Source organism: Natrix helvetica (assembly GCF_964273705.1).
Source record: "Natrix helvetica genome assembly, chromosome: 5".
Classification (NCBI taxonomy): domain Eukaryota; kingdom Metazoa; phylum Chordata; class Lepidosauria; order Squamata; family Natricidae; genus Natrix; species Natrix helvetica.
Genome location: NC_138551.1, coordinates 48328786 through 48356325, shown reverse-complemented (window position 1 = coordinate 48356325; position 27540 = coordinate 48328786). Strand labels below are relative to the sequence as shown.

At 39.6% G+C, this 27540-nt stretch overlaps 1 protein-coding gene across 4 annotated transcripts; it reads left to right on the top strand.

Annotated features, from left to right (window-relative positions):
• Positions 1-27540, top strand: ALDH18A1 (aldehyde dehydrogenase 18 family member A1). Of its 4 annotated transcripts, none has more exons than XM_081955139.1 (18): positions 1-76; positions 10524-10637; positions 12234-12457; positions 12960-13109; positions 13196-13300; positions 14870-15028; positions 15841-15931; positions 16225-16349; positions 16702-16846; positions 17487-17560; positions 18571-18670; positions 19246-19466; positions 20212-20349; positions 21575-21770; positions 22399-22520; positions 23709-23895; positions 25036-25131; positions 26853-27540. In XM_081955139.1, the coding sequence occupies exons 2-18, from the start codon at positions 10553-10555 to the stop codon at positions 27032-27034; spliced, it is 2400 nt and encodes a 799-aa protein (XP_081811265.1). In that variant the 5' UTR covers positions 1-76; positions 10524-10552; the 3' UTR covers positions 27035-27540. The 4 variants fall into 4 exon arrangements, with proteins under 4 accessions (XP_081811265.1, XP_081811266.1, XP_081811264.1 ...); XM_081955140.1 differs by lacking the exon at positions 1-76 and adding an exon at positions 4124-4141; XM_081955138.1 differs by lacking the exon at positions 1-76 and having other exon boundaries at positions 14870-15022.

Below are 27540 nucleotides of genomic sequence, written 5' to 3'. Positions count from 1 at the left end.
AGTCCCTCGGCTGACAGTCACTGCTGTCCGGCGGATTCGCTGGGCGCGTCGCGTGGCTCCGGCTACTGCTTCAGAGGTTCGTAAGGGATTCAGGGGCGGGGGGGAGAGTTGGCTGAGCTCGGTCGGGGGGCTATCGGGGTCCGATCGCGTTGCAGTGCTGCGGCTGGGGTCTCGGCCTCTGCTTCGGAGTGGGCGAGGGTCGACCTAGCCTTTCCTTCGAGCGAGGAGGAAGAGGCGTTCTTTTGCACGGTGTCCGAATGCTTCCACCAGTATCCCTTTCCCAGTCGGGAGCCATCCGTATCTCTGGAGACCAGAGTTCCCAAGCCTCTGTGGCTACCTGATAATTCTTGGAGATTAACTCTCAACACGACCACAGATTACTGTACTCCCCACTTCTAAATGGGCACGAGCTTTGTTAGGGATGGTGGGATGCGATACAACGAAAGAGCCTTCTGTAGCAATTTAAAAATTTAAAAAGAGTGAAAGCCCCACTAGTGTAGTCATTTGCCAGCCTGAAACCTGTTTTACAAGAATTTTAGTAACTACTTAATCCCCCCCTCCCCCTCTCTCTCACACACACACCAGGTTTTCAGTAAAAGCTTCATCGAATGCCCTTCTGATGTACTGAATAATTAGCAAGGCTGATTATAGGAGTTGAAAAAGCACATTCTCAAAGCAACCAACCTTCCCCAATCTGGTGCCCTGATTTTTTTCAACTCCTATAATCAGCCTTGCTAATTATTCAGTACATCAGAAGGGCATTCAATGAAGCTTTTGTCTTTGTAGTAAGATAATACAACGATGGTATAAGTTTATGTTAACAGTTCGTTTGCCATGCAGTATTTCATGGCAAAGAACATTTTACAAAGCAATTTTAATACCATAGAAAAGTTAATCACAACATTTTCAATATGAGAAAGCTACTCTGTCCTATTACAATCTCACCTTAGTTGGCTGTTTGGCTCCATAAAAGTTTATGCTAGACTTTCAGGAACTTTGAGATAAGATCCTTGTGAGTAGGTAGATTTCAGAAGTGCTATTTAAAAAAAAAAAGCAAAGACATTATTGCCTAAGAAATGGGGGGTGGGGGATCTGTGTTTGTTTCACATGCTGGCTGTTTGAGAAGAAAATATATTTCCAGATTTCATGACTCAACTATGGGATCTTACATGCAGTAATGGGAGCAGATTGACAATTTGTTACCTTGTGCTATAGCAGCACAGTTATACACATTTGCTTCTTAATTCACTATTACAGTAGGGAACCTTTTTGAAGCAGGCCTTGCTTAAATGTTTAAAAATACATAGTTGGCTTTCTCACAGATTGTAATGGGAGGCACACTTATTATCAAATGGTTCGAATGGAAATATGTTGCTATGTCTTCCTTCAATATATCTCCATAATGCTTCCTGCCCATCAGTGATCCCAGCTTACCTTTGCCCTGTTTCCAGGCACCTGGCATTCTTTCAAGCAAATGGCATATAAAATAGAATAGAACAGAACTGGAAGGGACCTTTGAGGTCTTCTAGTCCAGCCCCCCCTGCTCAAGCAGGAGACCCTATACCATTTCAGACAAGAGGCTGTCCACTCCAGTCTCTTCTTAAAAACCTCCAGTGATGAAGCAGCCACAATTTCTGAAGGCAAGCTGTTTCACTGGTTAATTGTCTTCACTGTTAGGGAGTTTCTCCTTAATTCCAGGTTGCTTCTCTCCTTGATTAGTTTTCATCCATTGTTCCTGTCCTGCCCTTTAGTGCTTTGGATAATAAGTTGACCCCCTTTTCTTTGTGGCAGCCCCTCAAATACTGGATTGTTTACAGGCAATCCTCAACTTATGACCACAATTGAGCCCAAAATTTCTGTTCCTAAACAAGTTAAGTGAGTTTTGTTCCATTTAATGACATTTTTGCCACAGTTGTTAAGTGAATCACTGCATTTGTTAAGTTAATAACAAAATTGTTAAATGAACATTGACTTTGCTTATCAGAAGATCACAAAAGATGATCACGTGACCCTGGGACACTGAAACCATCATAAATATGAACCAGTTGCCAAGTGTCTGAATTTTGATCATGTTGAAAATGTAAAAAATAATCATGTCACTTTTTAGTGCCATTGTAACTTTGAACAGTCACTAAAGAATAGTTATAAGTAAAGGACTACCTGTATTTTCTAAGAAGACATTTAGGGCTTACATAGGGAATAGAGATATTTTTGTAAATAAAGAAGCTAGAAGGAAATATGCTTTGCTCATGTCAGTTTATCTTAATCAAAATTATCTGAAAGCATGGCAATGTTGCCAAGGAAGCAAACCTATGGCTTTATCATCATTTTTTGAAATAATTAGGTAGGTATAGACTGTTTTTAAGACATTTGAATAAAAATAAAATCTCAAGATTATTTCCTGCATCTGTAGTCAGGCCTGGACATGTTAAAACAGAAATCAATATATATTTGATATATAAATTCTGCTATTTTCTTCAAATAAGAAATAGGGAGGTAGGAAATAATAGTTTGGTGAACTAGACCAGAGTTGTTTATCAGATCCATCTGTTTTAGTGTGAGATGAAAGTTCCAAAGTGAGGGATTTTCCAGTTGGAACTGGCAGGCAGATGATGTACAGAAAATAATACAGGTATGAACTGCTGCCATGTACCGTGTTTCCCCGAAAATATGACAGGGTCTTATTTTCTTTTTACTTACAAAATATGGCCTTGGGCTTATTATAGGGGAAGGCTTATTGTTTTGGGGTTGCTGGCGGTGCTCCCTTGCGAACTGGTTCCCAAAGAGCCGGGCACAGCCTCAGGGGCGAAGCAGCCATGAGGTGACCAAACTCATGAGCAACCGCCCAGCAAACCCCCTCTCCAGCCGGGCAGAGCACCATTCACTGACCTAGGGGGTATCCCTAAGGCGCCAAGCCACGTGGCGCTCTGCCCGCTCCCCAGCTCCCGTGGCTTGGCACATTCGGGATACCCCCTAGGTCAGTGCAAGGAGCTCTGCCCGGCTGGAGAAGGGGGTTGCACGAGCACCTGTTCCGCCCCCAGCAGGCATGCCTCCTAGCCTCAACATGTCTGGGCCCAGTTCTCCCTGCAGCAGCAGCAGCCGCGGGGCTCCGAGCATAACGTCTTCTCCGGTTCCAAACTCCCAAACTCGGCTGCCAAGTCTTCCAGCAGCGGCCGCTCTAGGTGTGCGCTCTGTGGTTGTGGGCTGGCTGCTGGAAGACTCTCTGTCCGGAAGACTCTCTTACAAGGAGTTCCAGCAGTCAGCCTACAACCACAGAGCACACTCCTAGAACGGCCGCTGCTGGAAGACTCTGCAGCTGAGTTTGGGAGTTTGGAACCGGAGAAGACGTTATGCTCGGAGCGCGGCAGCGGCGGCTGCTGCTGCAGGGAGAGCTGGGTCCGGACATGTTGAGGCAAGGGAGCAGCCACCTGGCAACTCCCCCCTCCGGCCAGGCAGAACGCCACTCCCCAACCTAGTGGGATCCCAAAGGCGCCAAGCAATGTAAGCGCCTTTCTCCCCCCCCGGCTCTTGGCGCCTTCAGGATACTGCTAGGTCGGTGTGCGGTGCTCTGCCTGGCCGGAGGGGGGGCTTGTCCAGGGGGTTATTTTCGGGGGTGGGCTTATATTTTTGTCCACGCGAAAAATGTGGCAAGGCTTTAGTTTCAGGACAGGTTGTATTTTCAGGGAAACATGGTAACAATTTCTTGAAGAATACTAATCACATTTCCACCTTATACCAGAGATGGAAAATTTGTGAATCTTTCAAATGTTGCTGGAGTGGTACTTCCAGCAATCCCAGTGATCATGTTCCAATGGTGAGAAATTCTGAAAGTTTAGCCCCAACTGGACAGATACACATACCTGAATTCTATTATAAATGCAGCTAATTTTTAAATGACAGCAATTACATCTTACTTTATTTCTCTTGTTTACTCTTGCGTTTGATCTGTAATTTTCCTGTTGCTTTATGCTACTTGATTGGATCTACGTGCAATTAGTGGGGCGGGGGCAGCAGTATTTTTCCTCTGAAATGTGAGGCACAAGCTGCCACAGATTGCCAGACTGGACGAGTTGGATTTGTTATAGCTTGCTAAGTCCTGCACTAGAATTTTTCCGAAGAGAAATAAACTAATGCCATACAGGTAAGTCCTGTTTTGACATCAGATTAATTTTTGTCTCCTATATTAAGTGGTGAGTGTACATATTTCATGTATGTTTTCATTTCGTCAAATGTGGTTTTAATATAATTTAGCTTGAAATTACATTTTAAGTATGTAATTAGCATATTGTACAACAAATTTTGAAAAAACATCTTCGTGAAATGATTATCAATTTACACACTTTACTTTTTATAATGTATTTGCTCTGATTAAAGAAAAAATGACCACTGTCTTCCACTAAAATAATTTACCAGTATATCTTTAAAGAAGGTGTAGTAACAGTGAAGGACTAGAGTTTGTAAAATGGAAACTGACATTTTGGGAGTAGGAGGGAAATGAGTGTATCAGTTTTCTATTTACTTCTCATTGGCTGTGATATAAAATAAGATAGCAGAAATCAGTTGCAATATAATTGTAATGTTGAGAGTGGAAATTGTATGCACATTATAGAATACTATGTAATAATAGAATCTGTAGACGTTCTAGTGTTGCAGAAGAACTATAATTAATAATTTGGGTGAATTTAAATATAAATTGTTGATTATTATGAGCATAAGCTAGGTAAGTTTGGGGCTTGTACATTTTCATTCTATTCTTTTTAACAAGAGATTTTGATTCTTTTGCTTTCAAATTCAGTGAACCATAATTAAGGATTGTGACTCGACCTTCATATGTTTTTGTGAAGCCACTTATAGGAGCACAATTTGTCAGTATTTTATTATAATGTTTAACTATTATTGATCAAAACAAAGCTTCTTGTTCCTTCTTACAAAAGAGTTGAAACATGGAGATTGTACTTATATTTCTGAATGAATGAGCCAAAGTTTGCTATTGCATTTGGAAGCAGCATTATTGAATGTTGTAAGACAGTATTTAGTGGAAGCAAGTTTCCTGCCCCATTTTTTATTTACTTAGTTACCATCTTTTATTCAGTAAAACTAGGATTGTGCTTTTCCCCTTTTTTCCTTCCTTTACTGAGAACAGTACATCTCCTTGCATTAAAAGAAGTGTGACTTGTTCTCAGCAAGAAAGCATGAAGTCCCAAATCTTGTATCATTTATGCCAATCTCCTTGTGAACCTACGCAGGTCACACACAATTGATACAAGTCCTCAGTGACAGTCATGCTTCATAAATTGACCGACTACAAAAATCAGACTCAGAAAACAATCTACAGATAGGACAAATAATTATCTAAATTTCATTACATTTAGATGAATGTGTGTGAATGCAAAGTTAAAAGAAGTATCCGTCAAGTAGAATGTTTATAGTAGAGATAATATTGCTAATAAATGTAGATGCCCCATGTTCACACTCACTAGTGTAAATGTATCTTTCCTAGGTATGATTCCCAGGGTCAAGAGAGCTGGGGAATAATTGAATGCTGCATGGATGATGTGTCTTGAGCCCCATCATCATGTATAGCCAAATTTCGGCTATATATTTCCAGATGGGAGCTCTGGAAGGATCTTCTGTAGTTTCATGAGGAGGCATGGTATGAGATTAGTAATAAGGGAAGGGGATATGTAGTAACATAACCAGCAAGTCAAAGCAAATGTTCTGATGGAAAATCTCCAATCAAGCTCAGTAAGATGTTGACTTCACGGACATGACTGTAATTATCTTGACAACACAAGAAGTGGTTTGCTATTAACCGTCCAACTCCCCAATTAAACCTACAGGGGATATTTCTTCATCTCCCCTCCAATTACTCACCAGGTCTGGCTCTGTGGAATTTTCAGGTTAGTTAGGTTTTGCTTCCTAGCTAGGAAAAAGTTTTGGATTCTTCATTAAAAAAATTTTTTTAAATGCTGAGAATTTTAGTTAGCGCCAAAAGCAGTATTGGATAAAAACACTTATGGCCATCTTCTATAAGAAACAGAGTCCCATAGCAAAGCTGTTGCATGGCTCAGAATGTGAGCTAGATATCAGTTAGCCTTGCAAATCAAAGTAATCTCAGAAGCAGTACAGGGCAGCACGATCTGTATATCAGGAAACACGCTCCCCTTCAAACTATCAAAAGTATATCAAAATTCAAAGGGAGCAAACCATTTCCTTGGGACTTAGGGATGCTTTTGTGAGCTTATTACAGGTGCTCTTTCGTAGGCCTTCAAACTTCCCTCTTTTGTCGTCTTATTATCTTACAGGATGCAGAGAAATTATTTTTATTTTCTTCTCTTGCTCTCAACCATTAGCTTCTCACAATACTTTACTTAATCACTAGAAAATATACTCCTAACCAATGAGCTGTGTCTAAAATCTTGATTAACTCCACACTGAGGAGCTTTGCATATCTCGAAATAGCAAAGAGCTGAATGCTATATTTCCAACATGATATTGTTGCTGAAGAACAGGAAGTGCAGGGACCCTGTCTTTCCAGTTTATTTCACACCATTGTTGCACCTAAAATAAGTTTGTTATGCTATCTAAAAATATTTTTAAAGCAAAGTTCTCAAATCTAATGGGATAGAATTTTTTTTTAAATATTCTAATCAATAAAGACTCAACATTTAAAAAATAATAATTACACATTTAGTTAATGATTTTATATCAACACTCTGCTTTTAGTTAGTAAAAGGTAATAGGCAATTGAATACTCCAAGGAAAGGAAATTATCAGCCCAGAATATTTAAGTTTCATTTCCACATCTTTTTCACCTTCACAGTCTTTAAAAATTGATCAATTAAAGAAGGATGCGTATGAATTTCTTAATAGGGGTTTTGTGATTTACATTCTACCATTTCTCCTGGACAGATATTTTACTTAAAAATTAACTTAGCTAGTTTGGCACTGAGGAAAATGGAGCAAAAATAGGAATGAGAAATAAAAGAAGTATCCGCATGTTTAGAGAAATCCAGCTTTTCTGGAAGTACAACTTGCTTATCTAAAGCAAAACAAGAGGTTTGCACTGTATATTTAAGAAGTTGGAAAATAAGGGTGGGCAAAATCAAATATAGCATTGTGGCAGATGGCTTGCTAGCTAGAACCCTCAGTGAGAATGTTAGTCCAGAAGATGGATTTTGGTACAGAGTTTACTTGTTTGGTTTCTGCTTAGTTTTATTGCACTGAGGGTAATTTCACATATGGTGACTTGTTTTTGTGTCAATGAATGTTAAGAAATTGTATATACTCTGATGGAGAGTTGGGAGGAAGAAGAAGAAAAGTGCTATTCCTACATCAAATGAGACAGTTGTTGCTTAGCCCATCCCTATAATTGTTATGGCAATAAGTCCTTTTCTTTATCAAGTCTTATGCTTTGGATATTACAGAATGTAAATTTTTCTACATTGAGATGATGTTCATGTAGAGAAAAGTTGATGAGGTAGGATTACAGCCTTGGTTCAACATATTGTGCATTTTACTAGCAACCATTCATCTCATTTCAACCAGCAACCCATTTTTTTCCTGCAGGCTACCTACAGCAATACCTATACTAGCAGTTTTTGTTTCTACTAGACTAAGTCTTAGGATGTCACCATGACTTCTTTTAGTACAGTAGTTCCAGCCAAGCTCGGACCTGACAATATACTTGGAACTGATCTTATGGAGTCATCCAGGGCACCATGTACTCTGGCTGAAAGGGGTCACCTATGGTTGATGGGGCATAAGGATACAGACAAGATGTTTTGAACAGTTTGTGGATCTGATTGTAGACTTGATTCCTGTTCAGTAGAATTGTTTACATGTGGCCCAAGGGAAGCAACAAATTGTGTCTAAGAGGTGACTGATCAGTGCATCTAAAAAGTAGCCAAATTGGCAGCAAATAGACCATGGCTTGCTTTTGAATTTCACCAACATGATAATGAGAGCCTTTGAGAACAGCATCCCGCCTTTACAAGTTTTAAAGTTGTTTCTGTTAAACAATATATAGTCCACTTATATCAATGCATGCCGGATGACTGTGTCTGTTTAAGGAAAATTATAAGATTGGAAACATATTTAATTTTGGGGCTCACCTTGTTCGTCAAAGGAGGAAAAATATTTAGTAACAGTTATAGTATGCATTTATTTGGTACAGTATGCATGCACTTTATTCTCCATGATCTGTAAAAGTGTAATAATTAAGAGAGGACAATGGAAAGCTATTAAATTGAGAAGAGTGGGTTTTTTGTAGGAGACTACGACTCAAGTAAGTGGCTGAGAGATGCATCTTAGCGGTGGGGAATAGCATTTGTTGACACTTCAATCTTTAACTTGGATTTTGCGCTGCAACGTGGAACTTTTTCATCAGCCACACTGGTGTATGAGAGGCAAAGCCTCAGTTGTTGGGAGTCGGGTTGCATCAGCTACTGGCAGCGCTTCCTGGTGGAACTGATGTGGCTCATCCCAGCAGCTCTAGGATTGGTGGCTAATATGCTTTTGTGGGGATTTCAGGAATTAAATGCCTTTTGACATTTCTCCTGCTGCATCGGACAGAAATCTCCCTCTCCATTCTGTGTTTTCTTTATGAAAAGTAGGTAACAATGCTAAACATTGGAAGCAATGTGTTACAAAAGTAATTCTTGAATCGATTGCAAGAGTTCTGTTTTGGATTAATTCTGCCAAACCAGTGCCAGGAAATTGAGGTTTTATGTACTTCTTTCTTGTTCTTAATGAAATAGTGATGCTTGGCTGCAAGGAATTTCATGTAAGAAATTTAGATGAAATGATGTGAAGGCAGCTATGAACACCTTACTAGTTCATTTTTAAATATCTTTCAGGGAAAATCTTACTTAGAATACATATAATATATCGTTATTTTTGTATCAACTCCAAATTTAACACTTTAAAAAATATGACATGTCTTATAATAGCATAAAACTAAAGTACTTGGTATATCACTTATGTACTTATATAAAAAGTTAATTATTTTGACTTTTTAAATAATAGCTTTAAATGCTCCAGAGCAATGGGATGGCAAGCCATTGTAAATTAATGCCAATATAACTTAATTTTACTTTGGGTGGGAGAATGAATGGGAGAATATGAAAAGAAATAAAGTGGAAGCAATCAGAAGTTGCCACAGAAGTAAACAGATGCAACTTCCAATTTCTGCCAGTAGCCAGTGTGTTTTTGGTTCCTGGAAGGCAAGTTATCCCATTTGCTAAGAATGCTGAGGGCAAGAGCCTTGTGATTATGGGAGATGGATTATTTAGGAGCCCTGAATTGTCTCCTCCCCCAAATACCTGTTGATGTGGATCTGCAAAGCAGTCTATCTCCATCCATTGGCCAAAGGAACAAGAACAGTTAATTGTCCTTAGTGAGGTTAGTTTACCATTTTGCTCCAACCTTAAAATATTATTTTTCTACCCCTTCTTCCCTCCCTCTCCATTCTTCCTTTGTGTATCTTTATAATTTTACTAACCCCTTCTTGTTGCTCTGATGGAAATCACTACAAGAGAGTGTTGAAAAGCAGGATAACAATGTAATGCTTTCAAAACGAGAAACTTCAATTCGGCAATAAATAGAGATCTATGATCTTACCTTGGGAATGTGTATATTAGTATTAATATATTGTGGAAAATACTTATTTTTAAGGAACAGCTAAATGTATCTTTATCATTAGCAGTGCTTTTAGTTAATTCTACATCTTTACTCTAAACTTTGGAGATGTATGCATATCAAATTGATACTTTAGTAATATCCTACTTTGGTCTTTATTGGGGATTTGGGTTTATTTCTGTGATAAGTGCCTAAAATGTCATGGGTGCTTTCACTTTTAATTTTATGTACATAAAAATAAAAAGGTGTACTTTTGGCTTGTTTGGCAAAAAATATTGGTTCCATCTGTGTATTTGAGGATGATTTAGTTCTTAAATTTCTGAAGGTATTTTTCCAATATTAAGTGTGGGTGGGTGTTTGTCTAAAACCTTAAATAGCAATAGCACCTTTACCACTTCACAGTGCTTTACAGCCCTCTCCAAACAGTTTACAGAGCCAGCATATTGCCCCCAACAAGCTGGGTCCTCATTTTACCCACTTTGGAAGGATAATGGAAGGCTGAGTCAACAGAATTAGCAGAATTAGTCTGCAGTATTGCATTCTAACCACTGCGCCATCATGGCTCATAAATAAAAGCACAAAGAAGTCTGTAATTGCTTAACCTTACGGAATTTAAGAGATTTTTAACAATTTAGCTAATGTTAACAATATTATTTTCCAATCTATTTTGAAAAGAATTTCCCTTTGTTCTGAAAAAAGAAAATGCTTGTATATATTTTTTCCATCTTTCCTCCCCATTTCACTTAGTGCAAGTTAGTGCTTTATTTTGAAAGTGATATTTTCCCAGAATGTTTTTCTACTTAGCTGTAGAAGTTCTTTTTGATATGCAGTGGGGAAATTATACCAAACAAAATCATTCTGGTTTTCCTTTTTTCTCCTTGAAGGTGTTCTTCTCTTCATCAAGATTTTGACAATGCTGCGCCGAGTGGCTCTTCTCCCTTCCCTGCGTTCCTCAGGTCGATTCTGGCAGGTGTCTGATGTGGCTGGATCCCATCCTTGTATGTATGAGAATGAGTTTGGGAATGGTAACAATCTCCTGTGATTAGGATGCATTTGGGCAGAATTCTAGACTTGGTATCTTAATTTCCAATTAGATTGCTACCGGTGGCCAAAAACAGCACCATTGTTTCACTTATAGGCAGGGACAACTCCGCCCTCTTGTGTCCTGTTGCAGCCTTGGTCCCGAAAGCAGAAATGTTACTGATTGTATTATTCCATCCTCTTTGAAGTTTATTCTAGAGGAAAAGTTCAACAGTTTGATGAAACCGGAAAATTACTATAGGTTTCAGTTTGACTCCCTTGCTTATCAGTGTCTATTTTCAGGTTTCATAAATGTATGTAGGATATAGGTCAGTGACATATAGGAAGGAATGGAGAGTCTTACTGGAGTTCCTCCTTTTGCAATTAAAAGAAGAAGCACTTGATTGTTCAACAAACATTGCTTATTAAATTTTTGTTTATTAACATTTTGTAAAGTTTATGAGGCAACTTTATATTTAAACATGTTTTTAATATAGAGAAAAACAATTTATTTATTAATCAAATTTATATGACCACCCATCTTACATAATGCCACTATGGGCAACATACAACAATCAAATTGCAACAAACGTTAAAACATGCAATATAAAACCAGATTAAAATAACAAAAATATAAAAATAAATACCGTTTCCCTGAAAATAAGACCTCCCCGGATAAAAAGCCCAACCTGGCTTTTAAGCACATGCGCTAAAATAAGCCCCCTCCCCCCAAAATAAGCCCTCCCCAAAAATATTGCAATACAGCAGAAGCCACGAGGTGACCATACTCGCTGCCTCCTGCACCTCCAAAAAAATAATAAGACCTCCCCAAAAGTAAGACCAAGCGCTTATTTCGGAGATCAAAAGAAAATAAGACCCTGTTTTATTTTTGAGGAAACAGGGTACAGGTGGTCCTAGAATTACAGCCATTTGTTTAATGACTGTTTGAAGTTACAAGGCACTGAAAAAAGTGACTTATCACCTTTACAGTATCCCCATAGTTGTGTGATCAGAATTTGGGCACTTGGCAATAGGGCCAGTATTTATGACAGTTGAAGTGTCCCAGGGTGATGTGATCACCATTTGTAACCTTCCTAGCTGGCTCCCAACAAGCAGAGTCAATGGGGCAAGCCAGATTCATTTAAAGACCACGTGATTCACTTAACAATTGCAGTAATTCACTAAACTGTGGCAAAAAAGGTCATTTGGGCTCAATTGCGGTTGTAAGTCGAGGACTACCTGTATACCAACCATAAGGATAGGGCACTATGCAATAGAGCCTTCTGAGCATATCTCCGGAATTTGATTTAACTTAAGTATTTGTTTTAAAAAGCTATTATAATGTCCTGATATACATGGATAATGAATGGATAATGATAATGAAACCCATGGAATGTTTATCTTCCTTTATGAATATTCTGTTTGTGCCCGAGAGGTTACTTTGACAAATGTTTTCTTTGTCAACTTGAAGTCAAACAGGAAATATGGAGAGGCTTCCATCTCAGACTTGGGACAGGGAGGAGGAATTGGGATAGGTAAGTCCAGCTGATGCTTTTGCTGTGTTTCAACTGCAGGCTTACTGGCTCCTAACCTCGTCTTGAGAAATAAGTCTGCCCGAGGCTGGAGCAACATACCTTTTATCACAGTACCCCTCAGTCGCACCCATGGCAAGTCTTTCGCACACCGCAGCGAGCTAAAGCATGCCAAGAGAATTGTGGTGAAATTGGGGAGTGCTGTTGTCACTCGAGGTGATGAATGTGGCCTAGCCCTGGGGCGACTGGCATCCATCGTTGAGCAGGTAACTTAGCTTAGGTCTTTCATACCTAGCTGATTTATTGATCTAAATTCTAAATCCATACACCAACTAAAGTTGGCAGCGTTGGGGTATAAAGGAGGATGCTCCACAATAGATTAAATCCATCTTCAGTCAATTGATCAGACCCTGCTGTAGAATCTTCCTCTTGTTCTAGTTCTTGATATGTTAACTATTTCTCTTTGCTGGTTAAATAATGAGGAATGAGGAGTACACAGGAATACGAACATTAATACGTGTTCCTGAGTGTCCTAAATAAGAGAGGTGGCATCTTAGAATCTTTCCGGGTACCTATTAAGGATAAATTACACTGTTTGGGGATTATTTCATTCTTTCGGAGGCCAACTGCTATGGGGACACTGCACTGTTTTATATACTAATACCACGCAACATAAACCTGACTGCTCCTTTGAAGAGTGTTTGCAATTGTGTTTGAAAACCGAAGCGACATAAAAAGGCAAGAGGGCTTCTTCCTTTGGACCCTTAGGTGTCAATGCTGCAGAACCAGGGCCGGGAGATGATGATTGTCACCAGTGGGGCAGTGGCGTTTGGAAAGCAACGTCTCCGTCATGAGATCTTGCTTTCACAGAGTGTGAGGCAGGCTCTCCACTCGGGGCAGAGCCAGCTCAAAGATATGGTGAGTAACCGGGGAGAGATGCCAAAGTCCTTGGAAACGCTACAGGGGTTGCCATAGCTGACCAACGTGTTTTCGGATCTCTCTAGGCCATTCCTGTGCTGGAGGCTCGAGCCTGTGCTGCTGCTGGTCAGAGTGGGCTGATGGCGCTGTATGAGGCTATGTTCACACAATATAGCATCTGTGCAGCTCAGGTAAAACACTCCGCATACATTTCATGAACGCTCTGTAGAATTGCTAGTGCCAATCTTTTGAAACTTCATTATTGCAATGGGTTCTTTTTTCCTCTGTTCTAGGAACTCCAAGCAATAATGTTAGGGATGTAACCCTAGTCTTGGCTTGGCAATGTATATAAGCCATGATTGTAATAAATGTATCTGTTACTTTAAATGCTAGAGAGATGTAATTGGATACTAATTGCTTTTAGCAGCCATATAAGGAGGAAGGAACTATTACTGTCTCCCTTTGTATTGGAGAGAAGACCGTGTATTGGATGGTGGCTAGTCTGTAACTAAGTTACCTGTCTACATGGTGAATTGTGAGTTGAGCAACTGTAACTTCAACTAGGTGTAAATAGACTGTATATACTTCAAGACTGCTTATAGCCTGTTTGGAGACTATTTATCCTATTTTTGTTACGCAAGTAAAGCTATTCTTTGTTTTACCTTTGGTGGCTGTGAGTGACTATTCAACGGCTATTCGTTACTACATTCCGCTGCTGAACTTTAGTCTCCTAATGAGGATAGACTTAACAAATAGCACTGGGACAAATTGCAAGGGGTGGGGCTTGCACCTCCAACATCAAAGTAGAACACAGGCTGCCAAACTCTCCTTAGTCTAATCTGCCATACTGAGCTGTATTAACCATTAGTAAATCTCAGCCTAAAGATTTGAGGATTTGATCATCCTTAGTGTTGTATTTTTTTGAGAATGGCAGACCCCTTTTTCACATTTTTCTTGTGAAGACCCGAGTGGGTATGTATGTATATACCCAATAGTTAAGCATTTGGCTAGGATTATTTCTTGACTAGGCAGTATACTGCAGTTTCTAATTCAGTAAATTTTTTAAACAACATAGCAGAAAGAAATTGGAAACAATTTACTGCACTTTAAAACAGACCTGCCAAGACTTTTTAAAGTAAACTTACCTTCGTCTGTGATTATATCTTGGATTGTAAAACAGAGATTGGCTTCTGCTTCTAGAAAAAAAAAGCAGGTTCATTCAGTATAAAATTTGGGGAGATAGAAGTAGATTACTTCCAACCAGTGCCTTGGATGACTTAATGAGGGCCTTTCTAGGTGATTCTGGAATTATTAAATTGTCTCATGGGAAATTTAGGTGGGCTTTGATTAGGTATTCCTGGACATATGTGGACTATTCTTTAGAAATATGGTCTAGCAAATGGATAAAGTAGTCTGGATTGCCTAGTTCAAAGCCTGACAACATCTCACTTGCGTCCCTAGTTCATATACTTCTTTCATGTACACAATGATGAGGCTTGGCTCTTCAGACGTTTCCTTTGACCCTTTTTTCACTACTCTCCTAAATTTAAAAGGAAAAAAATTACAGAATTTCCCCCTCTTGTAGTAAAATATGACTGGGTTGGACTCTCTTGACAGTTTCCGGTATATTTGTATGCTTTTGGCCTAAGTCCTTGTTAAAAATTTGGAAATGTTGGTAGTACCTGTCTAATCTTGCACATCGTACTGAATCTGATAAGAGGATCATTTTTATCAGAATAGTTGTTCTTTTCCTCCCCCAGATCTTAGTTACAAACCTGGATTTCCATGATGAGCAGAAACGTAGAAATTTAAATGGGACTTTGCATGAGCTGCTACGGATGAATATTGTTCCTATCATCAATACCAATGATGCTGTGGTTCCTCCCCCAGAGCCTAACAGTGACCTGCAGGGGGTAAACGTGTGTAACATCTTTTAGTGGGTGGTTGGTACATGCTTCTTTGTAGCTACATCAACATGCTTCCTGGTATGGCCATGCATGTTTTCAGAAGTGCTTTGTATGTTGTGTGGTCCATCTCTGCTTTTCATTAAAGTCTATCTTCAGATGCTGATGTTTTAAGAATTACATTGACTTATACATTCTTTCACCTACCAACTTAGTAGTTCGAAAGCATGAAAATGCTAGTAGATAAATAGATACTACTTTGGTGGGAAAGTAACAGCATCCCATGCGCCTGGGCGTATAATGCCAGCCACATGACCATGGAAGTGTCTTCGGACAATGCCGGTTCCCTCGGCTAAGAAATGAAGATGAGCATCACACCCTAGAGACAGACATGACTGGATGGGGGAAATTTTTTCCTTTATAATTTTTTTCAACCAATGATAAGTCATTCAGAAGCCTGAAAAAGAGTTACGTTACTTGAATGAATAGCAGAGAGAATTGTGCAGATGGTGTCTGGAACAATCTTTCCAAGTCGTTTTCAAAGTTGCACTAATTGAGCTGTAATGCATGCTAATATGGGCTGAGTGCATAGAGCAGGATGGAATACAGTGAGTAGGGTTGACATGTTTATTTCACTGCTTATGGAAGTAGCAATGTATTCTTTTTGCTGTGACTTGCCAGACTGACTGTTGACATGGTACTGATTGACTCCTAACTATGCAAATGCCAATTGACCTCAGGGCCACCTCTGTGCTTTGCATTGCTAGGAATTAATTAGACAGATAGTGGCTAGTTTTACTGACCTTTTCTTAAAATTTGGGTTCTAGGTAATTAGTGTGAAGGACAATGATAGTTTAGCCGCACGGCTAGCTGTGGAAATGAAGACAGATCTGCTCATTGTTCTTTCCGATGTTGAAGGTACAAGATATTTCATTGCCTAATTATATTAATAATGTGTTCATGCAATGACTTGGTTCAGGAAGGGAGTGGGAGAGGTGGTTTTGGGCTATACAATATTCAGATTGCCCCATATCACACAAGTTTCTCGGAAGGAAGCAAGAGTGATAGCAGCTTCATGAGCTTTATTCTGGTTCTGCTCTTGCTCTTGCAATTGACTGGATACTTCAAACTAATTATGTCACCAGGGAAGAATCAAAGATACTTTAATGCCATCTGATGCCATCAGATTCATTTCTATCCTTCCATTTCAGGACTTTTTGATAGTCCTCCAGGGTCAGATGATGCAAAACTCATAGATATATTTTATCCTGGAGACCAGCAGTCTGTGACTTTTGGAAACAAATCTCGAGTGGGGATGGGAGGCATGGAGGCCAAGGTTGGTCAAATTTTCTTTATGTTTCTCATACATTTCTGTTTCATTTTATTATCTTACTAAAGGAAAGAGGATGATACTTAAAGAGCAGTTTGGAACATCTGTTGATGCTTTTGTATAAATCTCATAATTTCTTCAAATTGAAAGTTTACTTCTGCATTCTGTTTTTTGTCCATGAAAGAGACTAAAACCACATGCTACCCATATATGTAGATGTATGTGTTTGTATAGAAATAAATATAAATCTGTTTCTGGTTTCTGTAGCTTACAGAAAAATAACCAGATGGATGATGCATCCTTGCCAGAAGGTTAAAATAGTTGTTACTGTACATACCTAAAATTTCACTTTTTACAGGTTAAAGCTGCTCTATGGGCTCTCCAAGGAGGAACTTCAGTTGTGATTGCTAACGGGACACATCCCAAGATCTCTGGCCATGTCATCACAGATATTGTGGAGGGGAAAAAAGTTGGCACATTTTTTTCCGAGGTAAAACCTGCAGGTAAGTTGGGGCTATCACAACTATCATCTGCAAAGAAAGAAGAATTGCACTGAAGACAAATATAACTTTTAGGACACAGTAGGCTAAATGTCTCTGGTGTCGATTAGGTACTTTGAATCACAACTCCTAGAAGGGGATGCCAATAGAACTTTCATGGATTTCATACCAGCCCAGGGGCGACAGAGAATGAGGTGGCTGGATGGAATCACTGAAGCAGTCAGCATGAGCTTAAATCCCTACCAGGGGATGGTAGAGGACAGGAAGGCCTGGAGGAACATTGTCCATGGGGTGGGTCAGACACAACTTCACAACTAACAACAACAAACGCAATGTATGAATTGAATGTAATTGGTTTGCCAGGACAAAAGGCCAGAGTAAAGGTCTCCCACCCTTATGACATTCAGGAAACTATTAAAGTCCTGGCGGTTGACCCAGACCCTGGTATAGGCTGGTTATGGAGCCCTCTTTAGATAGGGTTAGTTTAGGGCTGGGTGTTTTTGTTTTGATAATTGGGTCTTTACGCTTTCCAATTTATAATAGGTATTAAATATGATTAAATTTTAAAAATTATATCCTTTAGTACAAGGTGGAATTAAAGATCGGTGTTTACTATATAACGTTCTTTGTTTGGTTTTCAAAGGACCAACAGTAGAACAGCAGGCAGAAATGGCTCGAGCAGGAGGCAGAAGTTTGGCAGCACTGCAACCTGAGCAGGTATTTATTCCAGTTGTGATACAAAACACTGTAACTTCCCACAGGTGTTCGGGGCTGAATAGCACTACAATAGTCCTCAATTAATGATCACAGTTGCAGCCAGAATTTCCATTTTAAGCAAGGCAGTTATTAAGTCAGACATGCCCGATTTTACTTTTTGCTGTAGTTGTTAAGTGAATCACACAGTTATTAAGAGAATCCAACTTCCCCCATTGATTTTGCTTGTGGTAAACCAAGTGAGAAGGTTGCAAATGATGATCATGTGACTCTGGGACTCCACATCTGTCATAAGTTGCTACACACCTAAATTTTAATCATGTGACCCTGGGGGTGCTGCGTTGGTTGTAAGCCCAAGAACTGGTCATGCGTCACCTTTTTCAGTGCTGTTGTAAGTTCAGTCGCTGGATGTTTGCAAGTTGAGGACTGCCTATGTACAAGAATAAATCTTGCAGAAAGGTTAATATGAATTTTTCACTATACAAACGAAAGTACCTACATTCTTGTACTGGGGGTTTCTCTAATCTGGTAGTGCTATCAGATGTGTTGGAGAACCCCATGTGTAATTCCCAGTCATCCATTCATTGATGGATGGAAATGGTAGAAAATGTATCTGGAGGGCACACATTTGCAAACAGTTGAAATTGGATCCTTTTTATGTGCCTCCCATGGAGAATGCTGTTGATGACACCTTAAAGTATCTCCATCTAAGGAAAAGCAAAGTAATAGCAGAGCCCAGGAATCACGCTTTCAGGTTACTTGCAGCAGTTGCTCTTCACTGAAAAAGCAGAAGGTAGTGAAGTTTTACTTGAGCCCACAAACCAGGTGGGGGTGACATAACAGTTCAGATTTATGTATAGACAGAGTCTGACCATTTGCAACACTGGGTGTGTGGTCTGCACAAATAATGACCAAGGGAACTGGGTTTGACTAAATCCAAGCTACAGAAAGATAAATGATCAAAAACTACCTGCAATAACATGGCTGATGTCTCCCTGTTCTTTTTACTACAGAGAGCTGAGATCATCTATCACCTTGCTGATCTTCTGACAGACCAAAGAGAAGAGATTCTTCGGGCTAACAAAAAGGACTTGGAAGAGGCTGAAAATAAAGGTTACTGTGGAAAGAGTTCAGGAAGCTTGTTTATGGAATAGGAATGATTTTTCACAAGGATAAGGCATTTTTGAGGTTGATTAGTTTTTGTTTTCACACCCTGTGGAGATTGATAAAGCAATCTGCAAGCATTCAAGAAACATTTGACCACATTTCCTTTAAACTTTGGAGTCCTGGTTCTTTTTTTTCTTTTTTTTTTTGGAAGGAGGGGAAACTTTTCATAAATTAGGAATTGGCTCTTTTGATGTCTGCAGATGTGATCACCGTCATATTGGTATTGGTCACTTGTAATATTTCAGACATGAACATTATCAGGGATACACATTTCTAGGGCATCGTTTAACGACTGTGTGGTTAACACCTAATTGTCCTTTCTTCCTGACTATCTTTTGTTCTTTTGTACACTTTGTATTATCCACTGAAACTAAGAAAAAGACAACTTCCACTTTGGAATGAGTAACTACACCCCCCGTTTCAGGAATAGGAAAGATTTCTTTCCCATAGTTGCCTTCCTGTGGATCCCATTAACTGTTGCAACTGATCTGGGCCTGATCTCATTTCTGATTCCATTTCAGGGAGATTGGCTCTGCCTTTGTTAAAGAGACTCAGCCTGTCAACCTCCAAGCTGAACAGTTTGGCCATTGGATTGCGTCAGATTGCTGCGTCCTCACAAGACAGCGTTGGCCGTGTCCTTAGAAAGACAAGAATAGCAAAGGACTTGGAACTTGAGCAAGTGACTGTGCCTATTGGGGTCTTGCTGGTGATTTTTGAATCCCGCCCTGATTGCCTTCCCCAGGTACGGTCTCATTTTTATCAGTAGTAATATTGTTTATTGTGAAATAGAAACATACTTTCATTCGTGAAAGATACTTTTTTAAACCACTTCTTTGATAGTTCTTTTGCCTCTTTAAAATAGAATTTCAGTCTCAAATTCATATTCCTGTGTAATATATTTTAGGATGCAGATCTTCTCCTGGGGGACTCATAATACCTTTAGTATTTCTCCAGTATCAGAAAAACTAGGAAATGTGTCTGGGAATTTTTAGAGATTTGATGCAATATATCTCAAGGTGCTCAAGGGAACATGGTGGCTCGGTGGCTAAGACGCTGATCTTGTTGAACAGAAAAGTCGGCAGCTCAGCGGTTTGAATCTCTAGTGCCTTGTAATGGAGTGAGAACCCACTACTTGCCCCAGCTTCTGCCAACCTAGCAGTTTGAAAGCATGTAAAAATGCAAGTAGAAAAATAGGGACCACTTTGGTGGGAAGGTAACTGTTCGATGTGCCTTTGGCGTGTAGTCATGCTGGCCACATGACCACGAAGATGTCTTTGGACAGCACTGGCTCTTTGGCTTTGAAATGGAGATGAGCACTGCTCCCTAGAGTCGGGAACGACTAGTATGTATGTGCGAGGGGTACCTTTACCTTTTACCTTTTTATCTCAAAGTGCCAGATAGTAAGAGACTGTTGTGATATACTAAAAAGGTGCTGTGATCTGTTCTTTACTGTTCTTACTATGTTGGTCTCTCTTGTGTCCTGACAGGTGTCTGCTTTGGCTATTGCTAGTGGAAATGGTCTGTTGCTTAAAGGAGGCAAAGAGGCTTTGCACAGCAATCAAATCCTTCACCACCTGACTCAGGAAGCACTTTCAATTCATGGGGTGAAGGATGCAGTGCAACTGGTGAGAGCTTAGGAACCCAATATAGGGTACCTCCAATGGGGAAAGGTATTGTAAGATAAGGAAATCTCAAATCGATGTCAAAATCTGATGCATTTTTAAAGAAGAGTACAAGCAACATAATACTGCCCTTTTTCTGTTTTTAAGAAAAAGTTTGATACATGGAAATTAATATTTGGATGAGGAAATAAAGTGAGAATTACTGGTCGTAAATGTGCCAACAGTTGTTCTTTGTTGAAAATTATGTTGCAGTTTATTGCATCTGAAACAGATTTTTTGTTCTTTTAATTGCAGTTTGTTGGAATTCTGCTTCTAAAAATTACAGCTTGAGGATTTGTGCAGTGCAAGGAATTGGGGGGGGGGGGGATTGTGAAAATGTTCTTCATTTGAGGCTGTGCTTTTCCACTTGAGAATTTGTGAGTGATTGCACAGGCTATTCCAGACACTGTTCTCTAGAGCTGTCATGTTTTGATAAGCTTGTTGTTCACAATTGTATACCTCAGGCTTCGAAAATAGAATGAATAGTGTGAACAATGTTTATATACAATTTTTATTTTCAAAATTTCAAAGTGATTTCAGTCCCTGAGCAGCTATATAAATTTGTTTAACCATAATATTTTACAGTGCTAACCAAAGGATACATTTAGAACATCATAAAATGGTGAAATAAAAAATAAAATATAAAGGAGAATTTAACCACTGTGATGGCTGATACAACAATTTTAAAAAATAGCTAAATATATTTGCATTGGTCCTAACAAAAATATTTTTGTTAATCTGTTTTATATTTAGCCTCATGATGAATGTTCATGTTACAGAATTCATACACACACAAACCTATATATGTATACATGTATGTAGATACACACATATACACATACATGCATACATATACGTTTATGTTTAGGTATATATGTCTCTGTGTATGTACAGTACAGGCACACCTGTGAGAGAGTGTGTGTGCGCGTGCGTGTGCATGTACTGTGTGTGTGTGTATATGTATGTGTGTGTGTGTGTATGTATATATATATATATATGGTGTCAGCACAAATACAACACACACACACACACACACACACATATATATATATATATAGAGAGAGAGAGACAGAGACAGAGAGACATATAGAGACATATATACCCAAACATAACCATATATATGCATGTACAGGCATGTCTGTATTTATATAAACTAATGTTTGTGACTTGACTGGTTTGGCTTTTACAGGTGAATACCAGAGAGGAAGTGGAAGATCTTTGCCGATTAGATAAACTAATAGATTTGATCATTCCCCGTGGCTCTTCTCAGCTGGTTCGGGATATCCAAAAAGCAGCCAAAGGAATCCCAGTGATGGGGCACAGTGAAGGCATTTGCCATATCTACGTGGACTTGGAAGCCAGCATTGAGAAGGTTACTAGAATAGGTGAGAGATTTTGTTTCTTAAGGGTAAGCGTGGAGGAGGTGAATTATCCTCAAGTCTTTACTTATCTATATATTTTGGATGTTATAGAGCAGCCTTATGCTCCAAATGTACAGTAAAACTTTCAAAATTCCTAAACATAGGAGCAATACGGGTAGTCCTCAACTTGCAACCATAACTGAGCCTGGAATTACAGGTGTAGATTGTTGCAATCATAACTAGAGGCACCCACGTGACCAGAAGTAATTTTCTGCCCTTTTTTTGCGACAGCTATTAAATACACCCATTCATCTGAATGGGGATTTTTTTTTGCCAGAAATTGGCAAAAAATATTGCGAATTGCTGTCACAAGACTGCAGAAGCCACAACCAGTTGTAAAGCTGATCCGTCCAAATGCAGTCACATGATTGTGAGTAAATGATGTCATCATTTATGACATCTGGAAGTGTTTTACAGTCCGTAAAGTAGCTGTTCCATAGCCACCATAACTTCAAACAGTTGTAAAACAACTTCGTTAAACAAAGACACATATAGTCCAACACATCTGGAAAGTGCCACTCTGTAGGAAGATTCCTTTCCAGCATCTTTAAACAAGCCACAGAATTAAACCAATTATCTATCTTTCCTCCAGTAAGAGACTCAAAATGTGAATATCCTGCAGCCTGCAATGCTTTGGAGACACTGCTAATACATCGGGATTTGCTGAGAACTCCTGTTTTTGATCAGATTATTGACATGTTGCGGGTGGAACAGGCAAGTGAAAATTGTTTCCAGTGAAGTGTAAAAAAGTGGCTGTCAATAATTTCAGTGCAGTGTGAGGTACTATCTGAAAGATGACACTATTGATGCATACACTGAGAAATTTCTAAATGCAGCAGTAAGGTGTATATATCATATTTAGCAAACAAGTAGTAGCATTTGTTTGTCCTGATAGCACATATTGATTGAAACCAGGCTTTCTAATAGCGCATCAGCTTCGGGATTCTCAAGATGCTTGCAATCTTATTTAAATTGGAAAACAATAGAGGATATTGTTTGAATATATTGAATATATTGAATATAAATATTTGAAAATGAGGGTCCTGAGCCCAAGTCCTTGGAAACGCAGAATTTCTCAATAAAAATTGGTTGATTGTTGTGTAATATTCTTGGAACCAGATTATAGTGCTGGATACTGAAAGAATTTTAGTTGCAACTTCAGAGGCTGAGAGCTTGATTGAAAGAAACAACTATGGACTAGCCTCACAAATGAGACAGAAATTCCTCATCTAGGTTCCTATGTAAAAGTTCGTGACCGAAAATATTTGACCCAGTGCTGAGAATTTTTTTTCCCCAGAGACACATAGAGAAGAATATAAGGCACTGCCTAAAGCCTAATTAATGTATGCAGCCTGGGAATTCTGAGAGGTGCAGTCCATTTGCATCTGGAAGATCCCAGGTTAGAGAAGGCTGGTCTTCACTGATGGATGGGGCTCTCTAAAGTTTCAGACGTTGACTTTTCTGGCTCTATCTGGAAATGCCACTGATTGAATTGAGTCTTCTGCATGCAAACACATGATACCTAGCACTCTACTCCTCTTGGCTGGATTCACACTTCACTCTCTGGATAACTTTGTGTCAGTCATCCTTTCAGCCTGACCTTAGGTTAAATGCAGGGGTAAAATAATCCCTCATGTAAGCCACCTTGAGCTCAGAGAGAAAAGGCTCGATATAAATTTAACAAATAATGTAATAATATTTGGTTGTATGAAAACCCACTCAGTAACTTATGACTTACGGTTTAGTAAGATGTGCAGACCCAATTAAGGCTTGCTTCAATCTGATCAGGCAAGTGATTGTGTTGTATAATGTGTGAATTGGGTAATCTATGTAGCCAAACTGTTTTGTGCAGAAAATGATTCGGAAAAGAATCGGTAGTAAAGTGTATTTGTCTTTCATTAGGTAAAGATACATGCTGGCCCCAAATTTGCCTCCTATCTTACATTTAGCCCTTCAGAGGTGAAATCTCTTCGCACAGAATATGGGGACCTGGAATGCTGCATTGAAGTGGTAGACAGCGCGCAAGATGCTATTGAGCACATTCATAAATATGGGAGCTCCCACACAGATGTAATCATCACAGAGAATGGTTAGTGGCAAAATCGACTCCTCTGGTGCAGAAAAACGCACATGTCTGTGTGAGGGTTTCAGGGTAGCCTAAGTTGGCACAAAGGCTGCTCCTGAAGTTCCTGTTTAAGAAAGGGACCTTTCCCCCATTCCTGCCTTCCCTTGCATTTAAAGATATGGGCCACAGGTAAATCCTAATCATGCCAAAATGACAAAACTGCATCAACATCACAAAACAAGCCCTGTCCTTTTGTACTTCCATCACAACATATATATGCAAGGACAAAGTTTGCATCATAATGCCACAATGCATATTTGCCTCCCCCCCACCCCCTCCTTTGCCATTGCCTGTAGCTACAAGATGGCGGCACGTTTAGACGCTGCGGCTTTGAGCTCCTGGTGTCACAGTAGAGTTAGCCAAAAATTAACCAATTTCGTTGTATTTAAGTACAATGACAATAAAGATTATACTTATACTTACTTATACTTATACAGCAGCTTCCTCACTAGCATTTCCAGCCCCAGATCTGTGACCAAGGCTCCCAAGGAAAGATGGGACCTTGTCATCTTCCTTGATATGGCCAGCATTACTTTATGTTTCCAGAGAAACTCAGACGGATTATGTTGTGGCATCCTTACTCCATAAATAACATCCCAAAGAGGCCTTCCTATGACTTGTTTTTAATTATTTCCCTCCAAGGCTGCTCTCTGTTGCTGGAGCTCTTCAGGTGCCTCTTGTTCCATGCTTCTTCCACTGATCTATTTGGACTTGGAGCTGGTACTCAGAGTACTTTTAATACTTTTTCAGAGACTGCCATCTCCAGTGAGAACTTAGTGTGGCCACAGGTACTTGAGTGAGAAATCCTAAAAGAAGGCATAGCTGCCTGGCCTTCATCCAGGATAGGAACATTGCAACATTGTGTTGCAGGTTCTATTTTCGGAAAGATAATTTACAGAATTATCTATGACAAAATATCTAGCCTTTAGTTGCAGTCATAGTGCAAAATATCTTAGCATCATCTTAATGAAAAAAAAAATAGTTGCAACACATAGAACAAGTTCAAAGAGGTGATTTATGCTGCATTAAAATTGCCCACAGCAACATAATGCTGTTATAAAACAGGTTATTCAGTAATGATTTCCCCTCTTTTGTCATCTTCAGAGAAAACAGCAGATTTCTTCCTACAGCACCTGGATAGTGCCTGTGTGTTCTGGAATGCCAGCACTCGCTTCTCAGATGGCTATCGTTTTGGGCTGGGTAAGGGAATGTGCTACTTGCTCTCTGCATGCCTGAAGTTAAACACAAAATATTATCTTGAGGTTAAACCTATCAACATTTCAAGTATGATTGACTTTCTTTCTGACATTTGATATTTTAAGGGGATTTGCTAAACTGCCTTTAAAAGCTTTGGGTTATTTTAGTATTAATTTAAGCCAAAATGCAAGAAGAATCTTGAGGAGGTGGAGATTATACAAGGAGCAGAGCACTTAAAACCAGTGTAAGATGTTGCTAAGATGCCCTGTTCATGAAGTATTGTGGGAAAGACGTAATTGAACCAGTGCATAATCAAGAAGCAATTGTCAACAGCAACCTGTAACAACCGGAGTATGGCATGAATAATAAAGTAAGAGCCATAGTTGAAACTACCGTATTTTTTGGAGTATAAAACCTTGTTTTCTCAAAAAAGAGGCTGAAAATCTGGGTGTGTCTTATACACTGAATACAGCAGTTTTTGCCTCCCGAAGCCCCGCCCCTTCACCAAAATGGCCATGCATACCCTTATGGAGGCTTCCAGAGAGCTCCTGGGGGCTGGGGAGGGCAGAAATGAGCAAGAAACAGACAGTTTTTTGCTCAACTTTGCCCCTACAGCCCCCAGGAGCACTCTATAAGCCTCCATAAGGTTATGCATGCGATTTTGTTTGACAAAAAACGACCCCGTTTTTGTGAAAAACGGGCTGTTTTTTGCTCATCCCCCCCCCCCCCCCCGGAACACTCTGCAAGCCCCCCCAAGGTTATTCATGCCTTTTTGGGGAGAAAAACGAGCCCATGTTCGTGAAAAACGGGCTGTTTTTGGGAGGTTTGCAGAGTGCAAAACTTTTTTTTCCCTTTCCTTTCGGAAAGCACTTTAACTGATTGATAAGAATTACATTGATCAAATGCTGTGCCAGCAGAAACAAAGTCTTAGGTGCTGCAAATTGTCAGCGATTTCCTTCTCCAGCACATGGATAAATACACCTGGAAACATCTACCTACCTACCTACTCTCTCTCTCTTCCTACCTATCTACTGTATTTCTCTTTCTTTCTCTCTATCCCTCTATTTACTTACCTACACACACTCTCTCTCCCTACCTATCTACTGTATTTCTCCATCTCTCTATCCCTCTACCTACCAACGTACCTACCCTCTCTATTTCTCTCTCTCTTATCCCTCTCCCTACCTAAACACACACTCTCCCTACCTACCTACTGTATTTCTCTCTATATATATATTTCTCTCTCTCTCTATCCCTTTATCTATCTACCTACCTATCTACTCTCTCTCTCTCTCCCTACCTACTGTATTTCTCTCTCTTTCTTTCCCTCTATCTACCTCCCTACTTTTTTTTTTTAATTGGCCTCTTCAAAACCTTGGTGCGTCTTATACTCCGGTGTGTCTTATACTCCGAAAAAATATGGTATGTAGATGTTTTGCCTGAGGATGCAACTTAAATAGAAATATACCAGATATTGGCTGAACACATTTAACTGCTTTCCATTTAGCGCTGTGTCAGACAAGGAACCCTGGTAATCTGGGAGCTCTTTTAAGGAGAGAACAATCTGATAAGTCAAGAAATAGAAATGAGTAAATGCTGGCAAGATGTTGAAATGAGGGCAAACATGATCTGGATAACATGACCTCTAACATTAGACAGTTTCCCTCCCTCCCCCCTTTTGGTTTTATTTTAAAATCCATTTTTGTTTTATCTTTCCTCTTCAGGTGCTGAGGTGGGCATCAGCACATCACGGATCCATGCCCGTGGGCCAGTGGGGATTGAGGGGCTCTTGACGACGAAGTGGTTGCTACGTGGGGAAAATCACATTGTTTCTGACTTTTCCGAGCAAGGGAGCATGAAATACCTTCACGAGAACCTTCCCATTCCACAAAGGAATATTAACTGAGAATCTGAGTGAAGAGCGTGGTACTTATAGGGCTGCTGTTATTTCAGAACCTAGCTTGGGAAGGAGATGAGCCTTCTCTAGGCATGCAGAGCTTTCTGCACTTTTGATTTATGGGTGTTCAGGAGTGCGGAAAGTGGAGTTCTCTGCTTTAGTTTCCCCCTCACACTCAACTGCATAATGTAGGTGATACATGCAGATGCACACAGGATCTCTTGCAGTGCAGGAAAAAGAACTTTTGAAGATGATGATGATAATGATGATGTGCCATCAAATCTTTTTCACGGTTCACTCTAAATCACTGGAAAGTTTTTGGCTAGTAGCAGAAGTGAATGCCTTTTTTCCCCTGATGCTTTTCTTGCTATGGGAAAAAACATTGGGGAATTTTTTCTTTCTTTCTCCTCCTCTAAAAATTGGTAGCAACTTATTTTAATTTTGAAAAGCTCTCCATCGGTTCATGTCTTATTTAATATATTGAATTACCTTAATAAATAATTCCACAAAATGAA

Bases quoted from the DNA above. Each gene is read 5' to 3' on its own strand.
- ALDH18A1 (XM_081955139.1), top strand. From the start codon at position 10,553: ATGCTGCGCCGAGTGGCTCTTCTCCCTTCCCTGCGTTCCTCAGGTCGA. The intron at 13,110-13,195 runs GTGAGTAACCGG...GGATCTCTCTAG, and splicing joins AGAGCCAGCTCAAAGATATG to GCCATTCCTGTGCTGGAGGC. The intron at 21,771-22,398 runs GTGAGAGATTTT...TCTTTCCTCCAG, and splicing joins TGAGAAGGTTACTAGAATAG to TAAGAGACTCAAAATGTGAA.